Source organism: Mya arenaria, chromosome 4, assembly GCF_026914265.1.
Source record: "Mya arenaria isolate MELC-2E11 chromosome 4, ASM2691426v1".
In the NCBI taxonomy this organism is placed as follows: domain Eukaryota; kingdom Metazoa; phylum Mollusca; class Bivalvia; order Myida; family Myidae; genus Mya; species Mya arenaria.
In genome coordinates, this window is record NC_069125.1 from 17,900,166 (window position 1) to 17,915,299 (window position 15,134).

Genomic DNA, 15,134 nt, shown 5'->3' on the forward strand with positions numbered 1-15,134 from the left:
GTTATGTCATGTTTTGGGATATATTATGGTTAATAGGGGGGAGTAGTGCATTATTTTGTGGTTATAATCAACTATTGATGCTGTGTAATTGTCAAAGGTGGAATGTCACCGAGTGCTCTGCATTATGAGCTGTTATTTACATTCTTTTGTTATTCAACTTTGTGGTTTCACATAGTATTAGTCAGTTGGTTAAACAAATCAAAGATTATTTAAAAGCTGTCATAGTGTGACATCCTGAAAATCATACAGCATATGTATACATGTTTAAACTATTCATCATGTTATATTACCATTTTGAAGTCTCTTTTGGTCTCTATTAATATCCCAGAGGTCAGGAGTCCTGAGAGACATAGATGGCCATGGAGAAGGGTTATTACTTAGGGTTATTTCAAAGTTAATTCTTAAAGGTCTTAACAATTGTGTTAAATTACATTTTAATGAGTATTTAAGCTTTAATATGACTTATGTTAACATTCGGTTTATGACTGTGGCTCAATCCATCTATGGGTCAATATATTGGGCAGTTTGTTCAATGGCAAGGTATGGAAAGTTAAAGACCAAAGTAGCTTTCATATGTCACTGAAAATTGTCTGCTGAGCTGACTCTGTGACTTTGGTCTAGCCAAGCCCGAGTTAAATGCCCACCCTGCGGGGATGAAGTGCTCGTAAAATCTTAGCCAAATGCCCCCGCATCCCAGGGACCCTAGGTAAGGCCCATTCTCGCTATATTTGGCGCGGAGACAAAATCACCACATTCACCTGGCAGTTCTGGGCCACCTGGAAAGTAAAAACGTGGCCCATTTCCCGGGCTATCCCCAGTATATTGGCAGACCGGGGGGGGGGGGGGGGGGGGTTACAATTGTCTGGTGCATAACTTTAATATGTCACTATTTTTGACAGTTGAAGATCTTGAAAAGAAGGAGGATCGGCAAGTTAGTCCAAAAAATGTTACTCAGAGTAGGCTACTGAAAAAATATAAACTTTGTAGTGCCTACAGCTGTCATCGAAATTAGATTTGAATATACAAGCCCAACTTCTTACACAAATGCCTGGCATCAAACTTTTCAAATAGCTAGCTGAGCTTTATAAGATGTATAATTTTAGAAAGCCCCAAAAGCATTTTACCATTGCAGGGCTTGTGGGCTTGAGCTTTAGAGCCTGGCATCAACATTTTTAAATAGCTATCCCTGCTTTGTAAGATCTATAATTTGAGAAAGCCCAGAAAGCATTTTTGCCATTGCAGGGTTTGCGGGCTTCAGCTTATACCGACCACTGTAATGGTACGTAATATTACAAGCTATATGCAGTCACAAGATGCAGATTTATTATTAGCAGGCAATAGCAAATCACTTTATTTAACTTTGTTTTTTATTTAAATTCATTGCTGATTGTCGTATATGAGGTAATTGCTTTGATACGGGTAATTGCTCAAATCCCATTTCGAAGTATTACATCAAAATTCATATCAGCGTCAATTAGTCAAAACGTTTGATGTTTCAAAAGTCAAGTTTTAAATTGCCCGTCCAATGTCACGTTATACGACATTGTATCCCTTTCGAAAGCTATTCAACCTTTTTAATTTGAGGAACTATTAAGGTTATATTGAATCAATTTAAAACGTACTGTGTTACAGGTATATAGTGTTCATCAAGTGACTTGGTAGGTATCATGTTGGTAATATGATCTAGACAAGAAAAGAGATGTAAGTTTATCAAACATATACAAATTTCACATTTATGTAGCTAATCTTGTCACTTTTGCTAAGTCATTTTGAGTTCTTTCCCCTTGTCAACTGTGAAAAATGGATGTACATAGGTTTTACCAAGTTAATTAAGCTTTATTGTGAAACTCGGCTACTAGCTAGGTAATATAAATCATTATCTTGTCTGCCTCCTAGATAGAAACCTGGAGTACTGATGTCCATTTTCAGAGCCCAAGTGGGGCTCGTACTCACGATCTCTGAAGTGGGGGCGGACACCAATACCACTAGACTTCTCTCAACCTTTTTTATATATGAGTTTATGTTGGCAAATAGGGCTCTTGTTATCTTTTAAATGCCCAAAGAAAATAATATCAGAAGAGTTAGAAATGTACATGTTGTAAACTGTATGTAAACTAGAGAGTTCTTTGTGCTTGTTTATCTTAATTCATGTGGAATTTCACCCCTCAAAATATTTTTCGATTAGAATATTGAGCCATTTCAATTTGAATTGTCTCTCTTTTCCAGCTATATAACATCATATACATGTATTGTCCCATCTCCCAGTATATGTCTATTACTGTAAAACACCAATAAAATCTATTGGGGAAGGGGAAAAGAGAAAATCTGTTCCCTAATTATCGATATAGCCATGTTTACACTGTGGTATTTAGACTGCATATCTCTCTCGATTTTTGCATAAAATTATGTTCATGGCATAACATTATAATTTTATACACTGTTTAATTTGCATTGAATTATTTTTGAAGTATGATTATTGTGAGAACAGTTTTTATTCAATGGAGTCTTCCCATTTAGTTAAAATGCTTGTCCAAGACAATAGATATTATGCCTGTATTGTCTGGAATTATTTTTTGGCTGTCAAGTGTTCCTGTTTTAAGATTAACTGACTGTTTCAAAAGGAAGTCTCAAGTTAATTGTATTTGATCTATATCATGTATGCCTGTAGACAAAATGTGTATGTTTACAGTAACCTATTAATCCCTTGAATGGAATTTTCAAGAAAATGTCTTTTGTGAACATGGAATGTTTATATTGTCAAAGCATTTTAGATACCTCCAGTTTTACAGTTGATCAATAGCTGAAATGTTTGCTGTGGGCCTGGCACAAGAAAATTTAAACTAAAGGAGTAATTGGTACGTTAAGTTCATCCACTTTCAACTCAAGACTCAGTTTAGATCCGGGCAAGGTTGCTTCAAAGGTTGAGACCGATGCCCATCTGAATAGATACAATTCTAGTTGAACCTGTTGCCCTGTTAATGGATAAAGTTATTGTTGAACCTGTTGCCCCTTTATGGACAAAGCTATGGTCCAACCTGTTGCGTCTCCTAATGGACAAAGTTATGGTTGAACCTGTTGCCTCTCCTAATGGACAAAGTTATGGTTGAACCTGTTGCCCCTCTTAATGGACAAAGTTATGGTTGCACCTGTTGCCCTTCTTAATGGACAAAGTTTTGATTGAACCTGTTGCCCCTCTTAATGGACAAAGTTATGGTTTAGCCTCTTGTCCCTCTTAATGGACAAACTTATGGTTGAACCTGTTGTCCCTTTTAATGGACAAAGGTATGGTCAAACCTGTTGGCCCACTCAATGGACAAAGTTATGGTTGAACCTGTTGCCCCTCTTAATGGACAAAGTTTTGGTTGAACCCGTTGCCCTTCTTAATAGACAAAGTTATGATTGAACCTGTTGCCCCTCTTAATGGACAAAGTTATGGTTTAGCCTCTTGTCCCTCTTAATGGACAAACTTATGGTTGAACCTGTTGTCCCTTTTAATGGACAAAGGTATGGTCAAACCTGTTGGCCCACTCAATGGACAAAGTTATGATTTTATCTGTTGCCTCTCACAATGGCCAAAGTTATGGTGGGACCTGTTGCCTCTCATAATGGCCAAAGTTATGATGGGACCTGTTGCCTCTCATAATGGCCAAAGTTATGGTGGGACCTGTTGTCTCTCATAATGGCCAAAGTTATGGTGGGACCTGTTGCCTCTCATAATGGCCAAAGTTATGATGGGACCTGTTGTCTCTCATAATGGCCAAAGTTATGGTGGGAACTGTTGCCTCTCACAATGGCCAAAGTTATGGTGGGAACTGTTGCCTCTCATAATGGCCAAAGTTATGATGGGACCTGTTGCCTCTCACAATGGCCAAAGTTATGGTGGGACCTGTTGCCTCTCACAATGGCCAACGTTATGGTGGGAACTGTTGCCTCTCACAATGGACACAATTATGGTATCTGTTGGTTCTTTTAATGAACAAAGTTATGCAAAGTTTGCCTCATATTATGGACAAAGTTTTGGTTGAACTTGTTCCCCTCTAAATGGACAAAGTTATGGAACCTGTTGCCCCTGATCATGGGCAAAGTTATGGTGGAACCTGTTTGCCTCCCATATTAGACAAAGCTATGGTTAAACCTGTTGCAAAGTATTTTTCAAATTGAACAAAAATTGCATGTCTAAATGTTTACAGGAAATAAACTATATTGCATGAGCATGAGACTAACCCCTAGCTTTGAACGTATTTATTTATTCTGTACACACAAAAAACAGTTACATAATAAAGACAATCAAATCCAGGCATGGTTGAAATAAAATTTACAATTCCAATCTTGATCTGAATAATGGTGTAACGCAAGGTAGTGATTGTCTTATTGAATAGTAGCAGGAAGCGAATAGTGAAACACCCGATATTTTGGACACTGATCACTGTTAATGAAGCTGTTTTTTCCTTTCCTTATATTTGTTTTGTCTGAATCTTTGTGAAATTAACTTACTGCTGTTGCAATAATGCGGGAAATAAATGAATTGAAGACTTTGCTAAATTAAGTAAGAACCTGGATGCGATAAGTAAGTGGCACATGAAGTTTTAAAAAGATATGAATATGCATTTTGGGGGTTTAAAAGAGTTATGGACTTCATCTAGCTGGTTTGTAGATTAATGTTTTGAATTGTTCTTGTTTATAGAGCTATGTAGGTCCACCTCGTCGAGTTATGGACTTTATTGAGCTGATTTGTAGAGTTTTGGACTTTATTGAGCTGATTTATAGAGTTATGGACTTTATTGAACTGATTTGTAGAGTTATAGACTTTATTGAGCTGATGTGTAGAGTAATGAACTGCAGTTAGCTGATTTTTAGAGTTATGGACTGATTTTAGCTGATTTGTAGAGTTATGGACTGAATTTAGCTGATTTGAAGAATTATGGACTGCATTTAGCTGATTTGTAGAGTTATGGACTGCATTTAGCTGATTTGTAGAGCTATCGACTGCTTTTAGCTGATTTGTAGTTATGGACTGCTTTTAGCTGATTTGTAGAGTTATAGACTGCACTTAGCTGATTTGAATATCTATGGACTGCACTTAGTTGATTTGTAGAGTTATGGACTCTGCACTTAGCTGATTTATAGAGTTATGAACTGCACTTAGCTGATTTGAATAGCTATGGACTGCATTTAGCTGATTTGTAGAGTGATGGACTGTATTTAGCTGATTTGTAGAGTTATGGACTGCATTTAGCTGATTTGTAGAGTTATGGAGTGTATTTAGCTGATTTGTAGAGTTATGGACTGCATTTAACTGATTTGTAGAGTTATGGACTTGCACTTGTAGAATAACAGCTTCAGTTACATGTAGCTAGTTTTTAGATCAGCTTCATTTAGCTAAGTTTGTAAATTTAACAGCTTCATTTACATGTAGCTGGTTTGTAGATCAGCTTCATTTAGCTGGTTTGTAGATCAGTTTCATTTAGCTGGTTTGTAGATTTACAGCTTCAGTTACATGTAGCTGGTTGTGTCAATTATTTGTATTTATTTACATGTAGCTAGTTTTTAGATCAGCTTCATTTAGCTAAGTTTGTAAATTAACAGCTTCATTTACATGTAGCTGGTTTGTAGATCAGCTTCATTTAGCTGGTTTGTAGATCAGCTTTATTAAGCTGGTTTGTAGATTTACAGCTTCATTTACATGTAGCTGGTTGTGTAAATTATTTGTATTTATTTACATGTAGCTGGTTTATAGATCGGCTTCATTTAGCTGGTGTGTATGTCAGCTTCATTTAGCTGGTTTGTAGATCAGCTTCATTTAGCTGGTGTGTATGTCAGCTGCATTTAGCTGGTTTATAGATCAGCTGCATTTAGCTGGTTTGTAGATCAGCTTCATTTAGTTGGTTTGTAGATCAGCTGCATTTAGCTGGTGTGTATGTCAGCTGCATTAAGCTGGTTTGTAGATCTGGCCCCAATTTCTCGAAACTTCTTAAGTCCCTTATAACAGGATTAAGCTAATCTCACTATTTTTGTTGTTCTATAAACTGTGTTATATTAACTTCTTCAAGATTTTTTTAGAAATTATGTAGAAATAATCTGTATTATTATCAGAATAACCATTTTTCATTTATCAAAATCCATTTTCAGTATGCATTTTGGCTAAATGAAATAAGCGACTTAAGCCTGTTAAGCTTAAGAAGTTTCGAGAAATTAGGGTCAGCTGCATTTAGCTGGTTTATAGATCAGCTTCATTTAGTTGGTTTGTAGATCAGCTGCATTTAGCTGGTGTGTATGTCAGCTTCATTTAGCTGATTTGTAGATCAGATTCATTTAGCTGGTGTGTATGTCAGCTTCATTTAGCTGGTGTATATGTCAGCTTCATTTAGCTGGTGTATATGTCAGCTGCATTTAGCTGGTGTGTAGATCAGCTTCATTTAGCTGTTTTGTAGATCAGCTTCATTTGGCTGGTGTGTAGATCAGCTTCATTTAGCTGGTGTGTAGATCAGCTTCATTTAGCTGGTGTGTAGATCAGCTTCATTTAACTGGTGTGTAGATCAGCTTCATTTAGCTGTGTTGTAGATCAGCTTCATTTAGCTGGTGTGTATGTCAGCTTCATTAACCCTTAGGCTGCTGATGGCGATTTTAAAGGCTTTGCAAACAGCTTGGAATCAGACCAGACACCGAGTAAGTCGGCGCCTGGTCAGGTTCCAAGCTGTTTGCCACTCAGTCAATATATCCCCAAAGTTTTAAGTAAATTGAAAGAAATTTAGAATAAACCAGACGACATTTTTGAGCAGACGACAATTTACCCAGCATGCAAAGGATTAAGCTGGAGTATACAGCTTCATTTAGCTGGTGTGTAGATCAGCTTCATTTAGCTGGTATGTAGATCAGCTTCATTTAGCTGTTTTGTAGATCAGCCTCAGTTAGCTGTTTTGTAGATCAGCTTCATTTAGCTGGTGTGTAGATCAGCTTCATTTAGCTGGTTTGTAGATCAGCTTCATTTAGCTGGTGTGTAGATCAGCTTCATTTAGCTGGTGTGTAGATCAGCTTCATTTAACTGGTGTGTAGATCAGCTTCATTTAGCTGTTTTGTAGATCAGCTTCATTTAGCTGGTGTGTAGATCAGCTTCATTCAGATGGTGTGTAGATCAGCTTCATTTAGCTGGTGTGTAGATCAGCTTCATTTAGCTGGTTTGTAGATCAGCTTCATTTAGCTGGTTTGTAGATTTGTTGACTTCATTGAGCTGGTGTATATTAATTTTATATCAAATTGCTTTGAATCATAGTAAACCTACATATACTGGCCTGTTTGTGCAATGCTATTCTTTTCCAAGTTATGTCGATGCAACATGGAATTTGATATTGGTGGAATAGCCATGCTTGTCTAGAAATGACATGATATGATGTATAGTAAATTGTTGAAAACATGATGTGCTATAATCTAGACAGGGATCGTAATTCATACCTGTGAAATTTGTTGTTAATTTTCATCTTGGGTGATCATGATATGCTTTGTGCTGCAGTTAACAGCGTTCATGAATTTTAGATACAGGATGTATGCTGTTGTAGCGATGTTGTTTTGTTCCACACAGGCGTTTGTGAACATGTCTTTGTGTGCTTGGAATTGCAGTAATCATTGCCAACAAATTATTGTCACTAACGGAGCTTAAATAACTTAAGTAAGGGAATTAAGTAGAAGTTAATGTAGAATTGCTGTTGCAGTAATCGAAGTTTAACTTGCAGCAAAGATGTGGGAATGATAGATCACTGTCAGGAGAGAAACGGTGAATAAAATCTTTACAAGAAGTTCAGCTGGTTCCGTATAAATTATGTACCAATGTGGAATATTGATGTCAATAAAGTGTTTATTCTATTTTAATTATCTGCTGGTCTATACCTGCATGTGTATTTTTTTCTGTTTTATTGCCATAGGAACTGGGAAAATGGTGAAGGCATTTGGTCATAGAAGATATTGTTGCCATAGGGATAGTTTCTCGTTAAAAAAATAGTATCGACATTTCAGTTTCATGAAATTCTGTCTGATTATAGTCTCTTGAACAGGCGCCTTTTTCTACATGGTAAATTTAATTATAATTGGAAAAGTCAATAGCTGGGTTGAATATTCTGGTAAAGTCTTGTTAATTGTGACTATTATGATATCTTGCAGGTCTTTTTGAGCAGATTGTTTTCAGTGGTTGTACGGTTTTGTGTTTCATCATAGCTAAGGCCCACATGTCTGAATTCTTCATCTGGTCTAGTTTGTAAATATTTCATACTGTGTGGATGAACGTTGATACAATAAAGCTTTGTGGTGGTTTATAGAGATTTATTGGTGATATAAATAGAATATTTTGCATAACACAACAGTGAAAATATCAACTAGATATTTTTCTCTGTATTGTAATAGGGCTTGGACACAATTTTCAACGTCATTTCTAGAAATGACTTTACATTGCAATTCTGTGCACTTTCCTAAAGGACTACAATGCACTGTCATTTTGTTTCCTCTGTAATGATTAAAATTAAAAATGGCAGTGTAAGATGGCAATTAATTTCACCTTGTGATCGTGCGACCGTATGTAATGATTGCTTGTGTGGCTATGCAACCCTTATAGCTGCTCATGAAATATAGCTTTTGGTGCTCACTCGGTGAAATATATTGCGGTCTTACACTGAAACGAACAATTATACCCCTTACAATGCTAAATTCTTCCAGCCTGTAAACCCCATGTAATATGGTCTGAAACTGAAATGACAAAATGTTATAATGAAAAAGATCATTACAGAATTTTATGACCATGGTTTTTAGAATAAGATGGGCATCCAGTTCCATAGGACAGTTCTCGTGTAATTTGTAACTGAATGTTTTTCAGATTGTATGACTGTACATTTCAACATTTCTCTCTCTCCATTCCAGAGGCTGCTGTCTGCTGTAGGTCAGAATGCATACCACATCGCCATCTATAATGGTACGTATCATGCGACCTTGGATTAGATTGAACGCAAAATATACTTTCAACGCCAACACCGATTCAGTATTTACAATGAATGCCGAAAACGTTGTAAAACGAATGCTTTTTTCTCTTGTCAAAACTGGGGGAAATTTGGGAAGACGAAAAAAAACATCATTTTATTATGTTATGTATGCAAAAAAGGATGTATTGTTGGGCTAAAGCCAGCAGGTACCAAAGCCTTCTCTATTTTAATCTTGTTTGGTACCTTACAGCATTAACCTCGTGACATTATCTTGACAATTTTATGAGAAATAGATGTACAAGTTTTAAGTTTTAAGCTGCACTCTCACAGATTGAAATTTTGAAAAATACCCATATATTTTGTCTCAGAATCAGCTGATTTTGGTATCAATGCCTTCAGTTTTGTCATATAAGATAAATCATGATAGAACAGATCTCAATTGTTCAAAATATGTCTGATAGTAACGCTTTTAGCCATAAAACATAAATTTTTGACCATTTGACTGCTGATCTTATCTTTAGTCAGCCTTCTTTTATTACTGGTTTCTTGACATTTACTCAAAAATTGGCTCATTCCAAGACAAATAATAAAATAAGTTGTCAAAATGGTTAATTTGTGAGATTGCAGCTTTAAGACATACTTGTAAAAGTATTTAAATCGTATGTGGTATTGTTCCTTTTTGGGCTTATGTTTGTCAACAGACTCCAGCAGGGTCAGGAATCAAACCCACATTTTGGCAAGAAAGTAAACCACAAACCAGGCCCACAATATCACAAAAATCTCAAATCTCAAACTCAACAACATAAAAGCATAGTAAGATTCAAAACCTGGCATGTTCTGATACCTTTGAAAACAGACTTTCTTTTAGAATGTGTTGGTCGAAAGATGTTTTCAATATTTTGAAGAAAACTTGTTCCAGAGCAAAAAAATATTCTTGAGTAGTTTTAAAAATCAAGGAATTATACTCAAATACATTTTGGGCTGTAGAATATTTTTCCCTTGGAATCTTGACAAAAAGTTTTAATCAACATATTGTATGATAGAATGCACTTTTAAAAGGCGTAAAAAGTTATATGATGTTAACTTTTGATGTTATGTGGTAAAATGAGTTAAGACTGAGGTTTAGATTTGACTTAAGTATTTCCGTGATATTTGGGCCAGATGGTTTACATGAAAGCAAGCATTTGAATCTATATTGTTTATTTCTATTTAGAAAGTTGATGTGTACCAGGCAGATTTATTACTTTGTTGATTTGAATGTTTTTTTGGACATTTATTGTTCAACCAGAGTTCTTAGAGAATGTCAGGAAGCATGAACCATGTAACAACAGATTTGTATTAGTTTGTCTGACATTGATATGTTCTGTAGGACACTGTTGTTAAAGCTGCACTCTCACAGATTGAACATTTTGTCAGCATTTTTATTTTTTGTCTTGGAACGAGCCAATTTATTCCAAAAAAGCATGTAAACCAGTCTTATAAAGACTGCTGAAAAACAATTAGTATGCAGATTTTTATATTTAAATTCAAAAATTTATGTTTTATGCCACTATCTTTAACCGTCAGTAACGCTTTTTGCCATAAAACATTAATTTTCGAACAAAAATATGAAGATCTGCAGTATGATCTTTTGTCAGCAGTGTTGACTTTTCATCATTGGTTTGCAGATATTTACGCAAAAAGTTGTTCATTCTAAGACAAAAAATAAAGAAGTTGTAAAAACTGTAAATCTGTGAGAGTGCAGCTTTAAACATGACTAAACAGTTTGATGCGTTTTATTGTGACAAGGAAGATAAATACGGTAAAATAGGAACTGACTTTTGAAAACAATCGGGAATGCAAATAATATGTGGCTGGCATGATTGTGCCTGACATGTGAAAATGGCTGGCAAAATTGAAATTGTTTTAATAAAATGAATAATGTTGAATAAACACCCAACTGACAAATGTCTTGCAAAACGGTTAGTAACTGTTTAAAAAAACAAAAACAATTGTCTGGTAAACAGCTGTCATGTGTCTTACAAATGTCTAAAAAATGGTAAGTGATTATTTGAATATAATTAACAAAGTCTGGAAAACAGCCATCATGTGGCTGACAAATATCCTGCAAAATGGTAGGTAACTTTTTGAATATAATAAGAAATGTCTGGTCAACAGCCATCATGTATCTGAAAAATGTCCCACAAAATGGTAAGTAACTATTTGAATATAATAATGTCTGGTAAACTGGCGTCATGTGTCTGACAAATGTCCTGCAAAATGGTAAGAAACTATTTGAAGACAATAAACAATGTCTGGTTAACAGCTGTCATGTGTCTGACAAATGTCCTCCAAAATGGTTAGAAACTAACTGAATATTTTAAAAAATGTCTGGTAAACAGCTGTCATGTGTCTGACAAATGTCCCGCAAAATGGTAAGAAACTTTTTGAAGACAGTAAACAATGTCTGGTAAACAGACATCAATTGTCTGACAAAATATAATGTCCCACAAAATGGTACGTAACTATTGGAATATAATAAACAATGTCTGGTAAACAGACATCATGTGTCTGACAAATATGCCTGGCAAAATGGTAAGTTTTTTTTCACAGTTGCCAGATAATTTAGTTAAAGTGAAACATTCAATCAATTTATGAATTTTAATATATAGTTCAGGTATTAATGTGTATTATAGGCACCACTTATATCATATAGAGCATCAGTTTTAGCACCAGGAGTACTTGATAGGGTTAAACACACAAAGCTTTATACTTATTTAACCTATTTAAAAGCATCATGCAATAAAATTTGAATATCAAATTAGATTATTTATTGTTATGTTCTCTTTGATGATCTGGGTATTTTTGTTCCATAAGCATATAAGGGCTTTTTCAGCCAAAATTAGGAAGAGGTCTGGCCTATTCACTTTGGAAAATATGTAAAAACAGTTCAAATTTATCATCATTTATTTAAATAATGAAACATTAAAATACTACTTGAGGCAAAAACACCTAAAACATTAGCACAAACAAAGATTGATTGTTTTGTGTGAGGTTTCGTTTTGGAGGGGGTGGGGGGGCAAATGTCTACGATTGGGAAAAAAAATAAAATTGGGGGGTAGCCAAATGCCTGCCCCTGTTAAAAAGCAAAAAAAGTCCTGATTTAATTTTAATTTTACATCGAAAAAATGCAATGACTGTCCAAATAGAGCATATGGAAAAAGATGTGAACATGTGGGTAACTGATGAATCACATTTAAAGAGGAAAAAATAAAAAGAATTATATTCTTTTTACATACTTTATCCAAAAATATGCTGGCAAAGTATAACAATGGTGTCTAAAGATCAGCATTAGTGACTTTTTAGGGTTATTCTTTCACACAATTTGTTCAAATGTCTCTTCTTCTTTTTTTATTATATTAGTTTTAATCCATAACAGAAATGTAATCATGCATACAGCCCTAGACAAAGTGATTTGTAATTTGTTTTTTCCTTAAATTTCAAAAACTAATTTATCAAACTTGTTTAAAAATGTTTTCTTGCTGAATTAGATATAATTCTGTATGTTGTTGTTATTATGTTAATTTTATTATAGTCATTGAAAATGCATGCTACAAATGTATATTTTAAATGTTTAAATATACAAAATAGGGATGGGGTTGATGTGTGAACGGTTCTGGATTAGAACTGCGGTTGATTTTCAGTTTGGGTAAATTCATAATTGAACAGTACAAATTAATTAATTATTTTGTTTTGGCATGTTTTAATGCTTAATTATGTCATTTTTATTCAAATCATGTATTTCAAATTCATTTTTGATTGATTGATTAACTAAACAAGATATGAAGTAGGTTTAAATACATGTTAGTAACATGCGATCATAATTAATAGTATAAAAAAATATTTAATCTCAATAATAAACACAAGTTTTCATATAATGACATAAATGTTATTAAATATATGTAATATACATTTACATTGTCTTCAAAATGCTGATCCCAAATTATACAGCTATGAAGAGTTCAATGGATGTTTGGGTGCCAATGTCATTAACCATAGTGTCTCAAGTGATCTCATTCTGACTTCCAGCTGCAAAGGTTGTTCTAACGAAATATGCATGCAGAAAAGCAGGGATTTCATGTTGCATGTACTGAAAATTCTGAGTGTGCACAGTAGGGCAGAACTGTAGTAATCCTTCTATTACTCTGTCTTTGCCAGTTCTGCTTTGACCAAAGATCAAAGTTTGCCTTGTCAGACAATGAAAACTGTCTAAAAGATAACTGTATATACTGAATTGTTGCTTATGTTTATCCATCAAAATTTGGTGGCCATCTTGGCTGCCATCTTGGATTTCTTGGTTATGACCATGATGCAACATGTTCCTTGCACCTGAACCAGTCCTCTAACAAAATCAGCATTAATAATGAGGCGATCTTTTATGCACATAGAAACCTCTGAGGGTCTGTATAACAAGGCCTTAGCTATAATAACTTTTTAATTAATTGTAAGGCCCTTTAAGCAAATTTGATTAGCGTTAGTTTCCACTTGCAGTTTTTTTTGTTCACTTTGTCGTGTTTGGTTTTGTTTGTTTTTAATAAGAATAAAATGAAGTTCCCCATTGCCTTATAGTAGAATCTGTGGTTGAAATGGTTGTCACATTCATGTTATGCATAAACATTATGGCTTGCCATTTCTTGTATATTGTTAAAGATAATGATATTATACTTGGTACACATGGTCACATTAACAATACACAGGATTAGCAAGTAGATCAACATATAAGAACAGATAAGCATTAGCAAGCACAATTGCAGTGCTTTTCTTAACCCTAACCTTCTTCTCTCTCCAGTCTCTGGCGGACACCAAGACATGCGTTGAAGGGGAGGACAATGACGGCGACGTCCTTAAACAGGAGAACCAGGATCTAGCGGGGCTTTTGTCCTCTCCCGAAGGCAAGACACACCCCCTTGACCCCTCCGCCCCGCCTAACAAGGTGGAGGTCAATAGCGACCCGTCCTCCTGCCCCGGCAACAACATCAAGGAGGAGATTAAAGAGGAAATCACTGCAATAAAGACAGAGCCCTCGAATCCTGGAAGTGTCGGTAAACTGCCGAATGGGGACGTAAATCCAGGTAGGTGGGATAATAAAGATGGTTTAATCAAAGCAGTGCAAACTGCATGAATTAAAAAAAAGAGGATGCACCTTTAACTTAATCCTATGGGTTATTAAGTGACTATGGTAATAATATTCTTTGATATCATTTGCAATATAAGTAGTTATAATTTGTAAAATAAGTAGTTATTACATGACATTGCTTGTTTCAAGTATAATACAACTGTTTTAAGTGTAATAAAACCATTACATATTTACTTACCGTACATTCTTTATATAATTATATGACTTGACATTAACGTCATTTTGCCATACTAATATATAAAATCTTGATATTTGGTGATGAATGTGTCAAGTGATAAAAAGAATTTTAAATTTGCTGCCATTTATTTTATAGCAAAATTTTATGAAACACATTATGAAAAAGTTTGCTTTATAACTTCATAAATTTGTTTGTAGTAAATGGCAACTTATGTAAGATCCTTGACTTAAGTAGGTGTGTTCAATGTTTCTAAGCGCATTGGAGATTCCTTATAACTTATATATAATTTATTTTTCAACACCTAGCATCGACATCCTACACTTTGAGATATTTTCTTTGTGTATTTTTTTTAACGGCGAGATTTTACATATTAAAAGTCATTACTAATACTTTTACAGTCTCATTTTCTTTCTTAAAGAAAGTAATAATTATATAAATAGATTCCATTGGATTAATTACATGTTTTTTTTGCAAAATTTATGGGTGTTTATAAAATGTCTCTTTTTGTTATTGCTGAGAGAAGAAAATTGTATGAAAAAGATTATTATGTTTTTTCGAAGAGAAAACACGTGTTTCTGCAATGTTTGTCTGAAAACTGACACCTACAGTTAATGACGTCAACTTGCAACACAGTTAAATTTGTTGATATATTTAGAAAAGGTCTTTTTTACAACTTCACAGTTTGTTGAAAAAAATCATTATTCTCACATTTTTTTTTTGAGATGTATCTGAAAAAGTCAATTCAGGCCTGTTTATGAACTCCCATAAACTGTTATGCTTTAAATTTAGGCATGAACACAGCACTTAGACAGCTCACAGG

At 34.7% G+C, this 15,134-nt stretch overlaps 1 protein-coding gene across 11 annotated transcripts in view; it reads left to right on the forward strand.

Annotated features, from left to right (window-relative positions):
* LOC128231154 (collagen alpha-1(III) chain-like) overlaps positions 1-15,134 on the forward strand; it is an 88,367-nt gene that overhangs the window by 55,127 nt on the left and 18,106 nt on the right. For 10 of the 11 annotated variants that reach the window (XM_052943613.1, XM_052943621.1, XM_052943622.1 and 7 more), the window contains 2 exons: positions 8,902-8,953; positions 13,789-14,071. In XM_052943613.1, coding sequence (XP_052799573.1) covers positions 8,927-8,953; positions 13,789-14,071 — 310 coding nt within the window. In that variant the 5' untranslated portion in view covers positions 8,902-8,926. Of the gene's footprint in view, positions 1-1,242; positions 1,280-8,901; positions 8,954-13,788; positions 14,072-15,134 lie in introns of all 11 variants that reach the window. The other variant, XM_052943620.1, reaches the window with a different exon arrangement.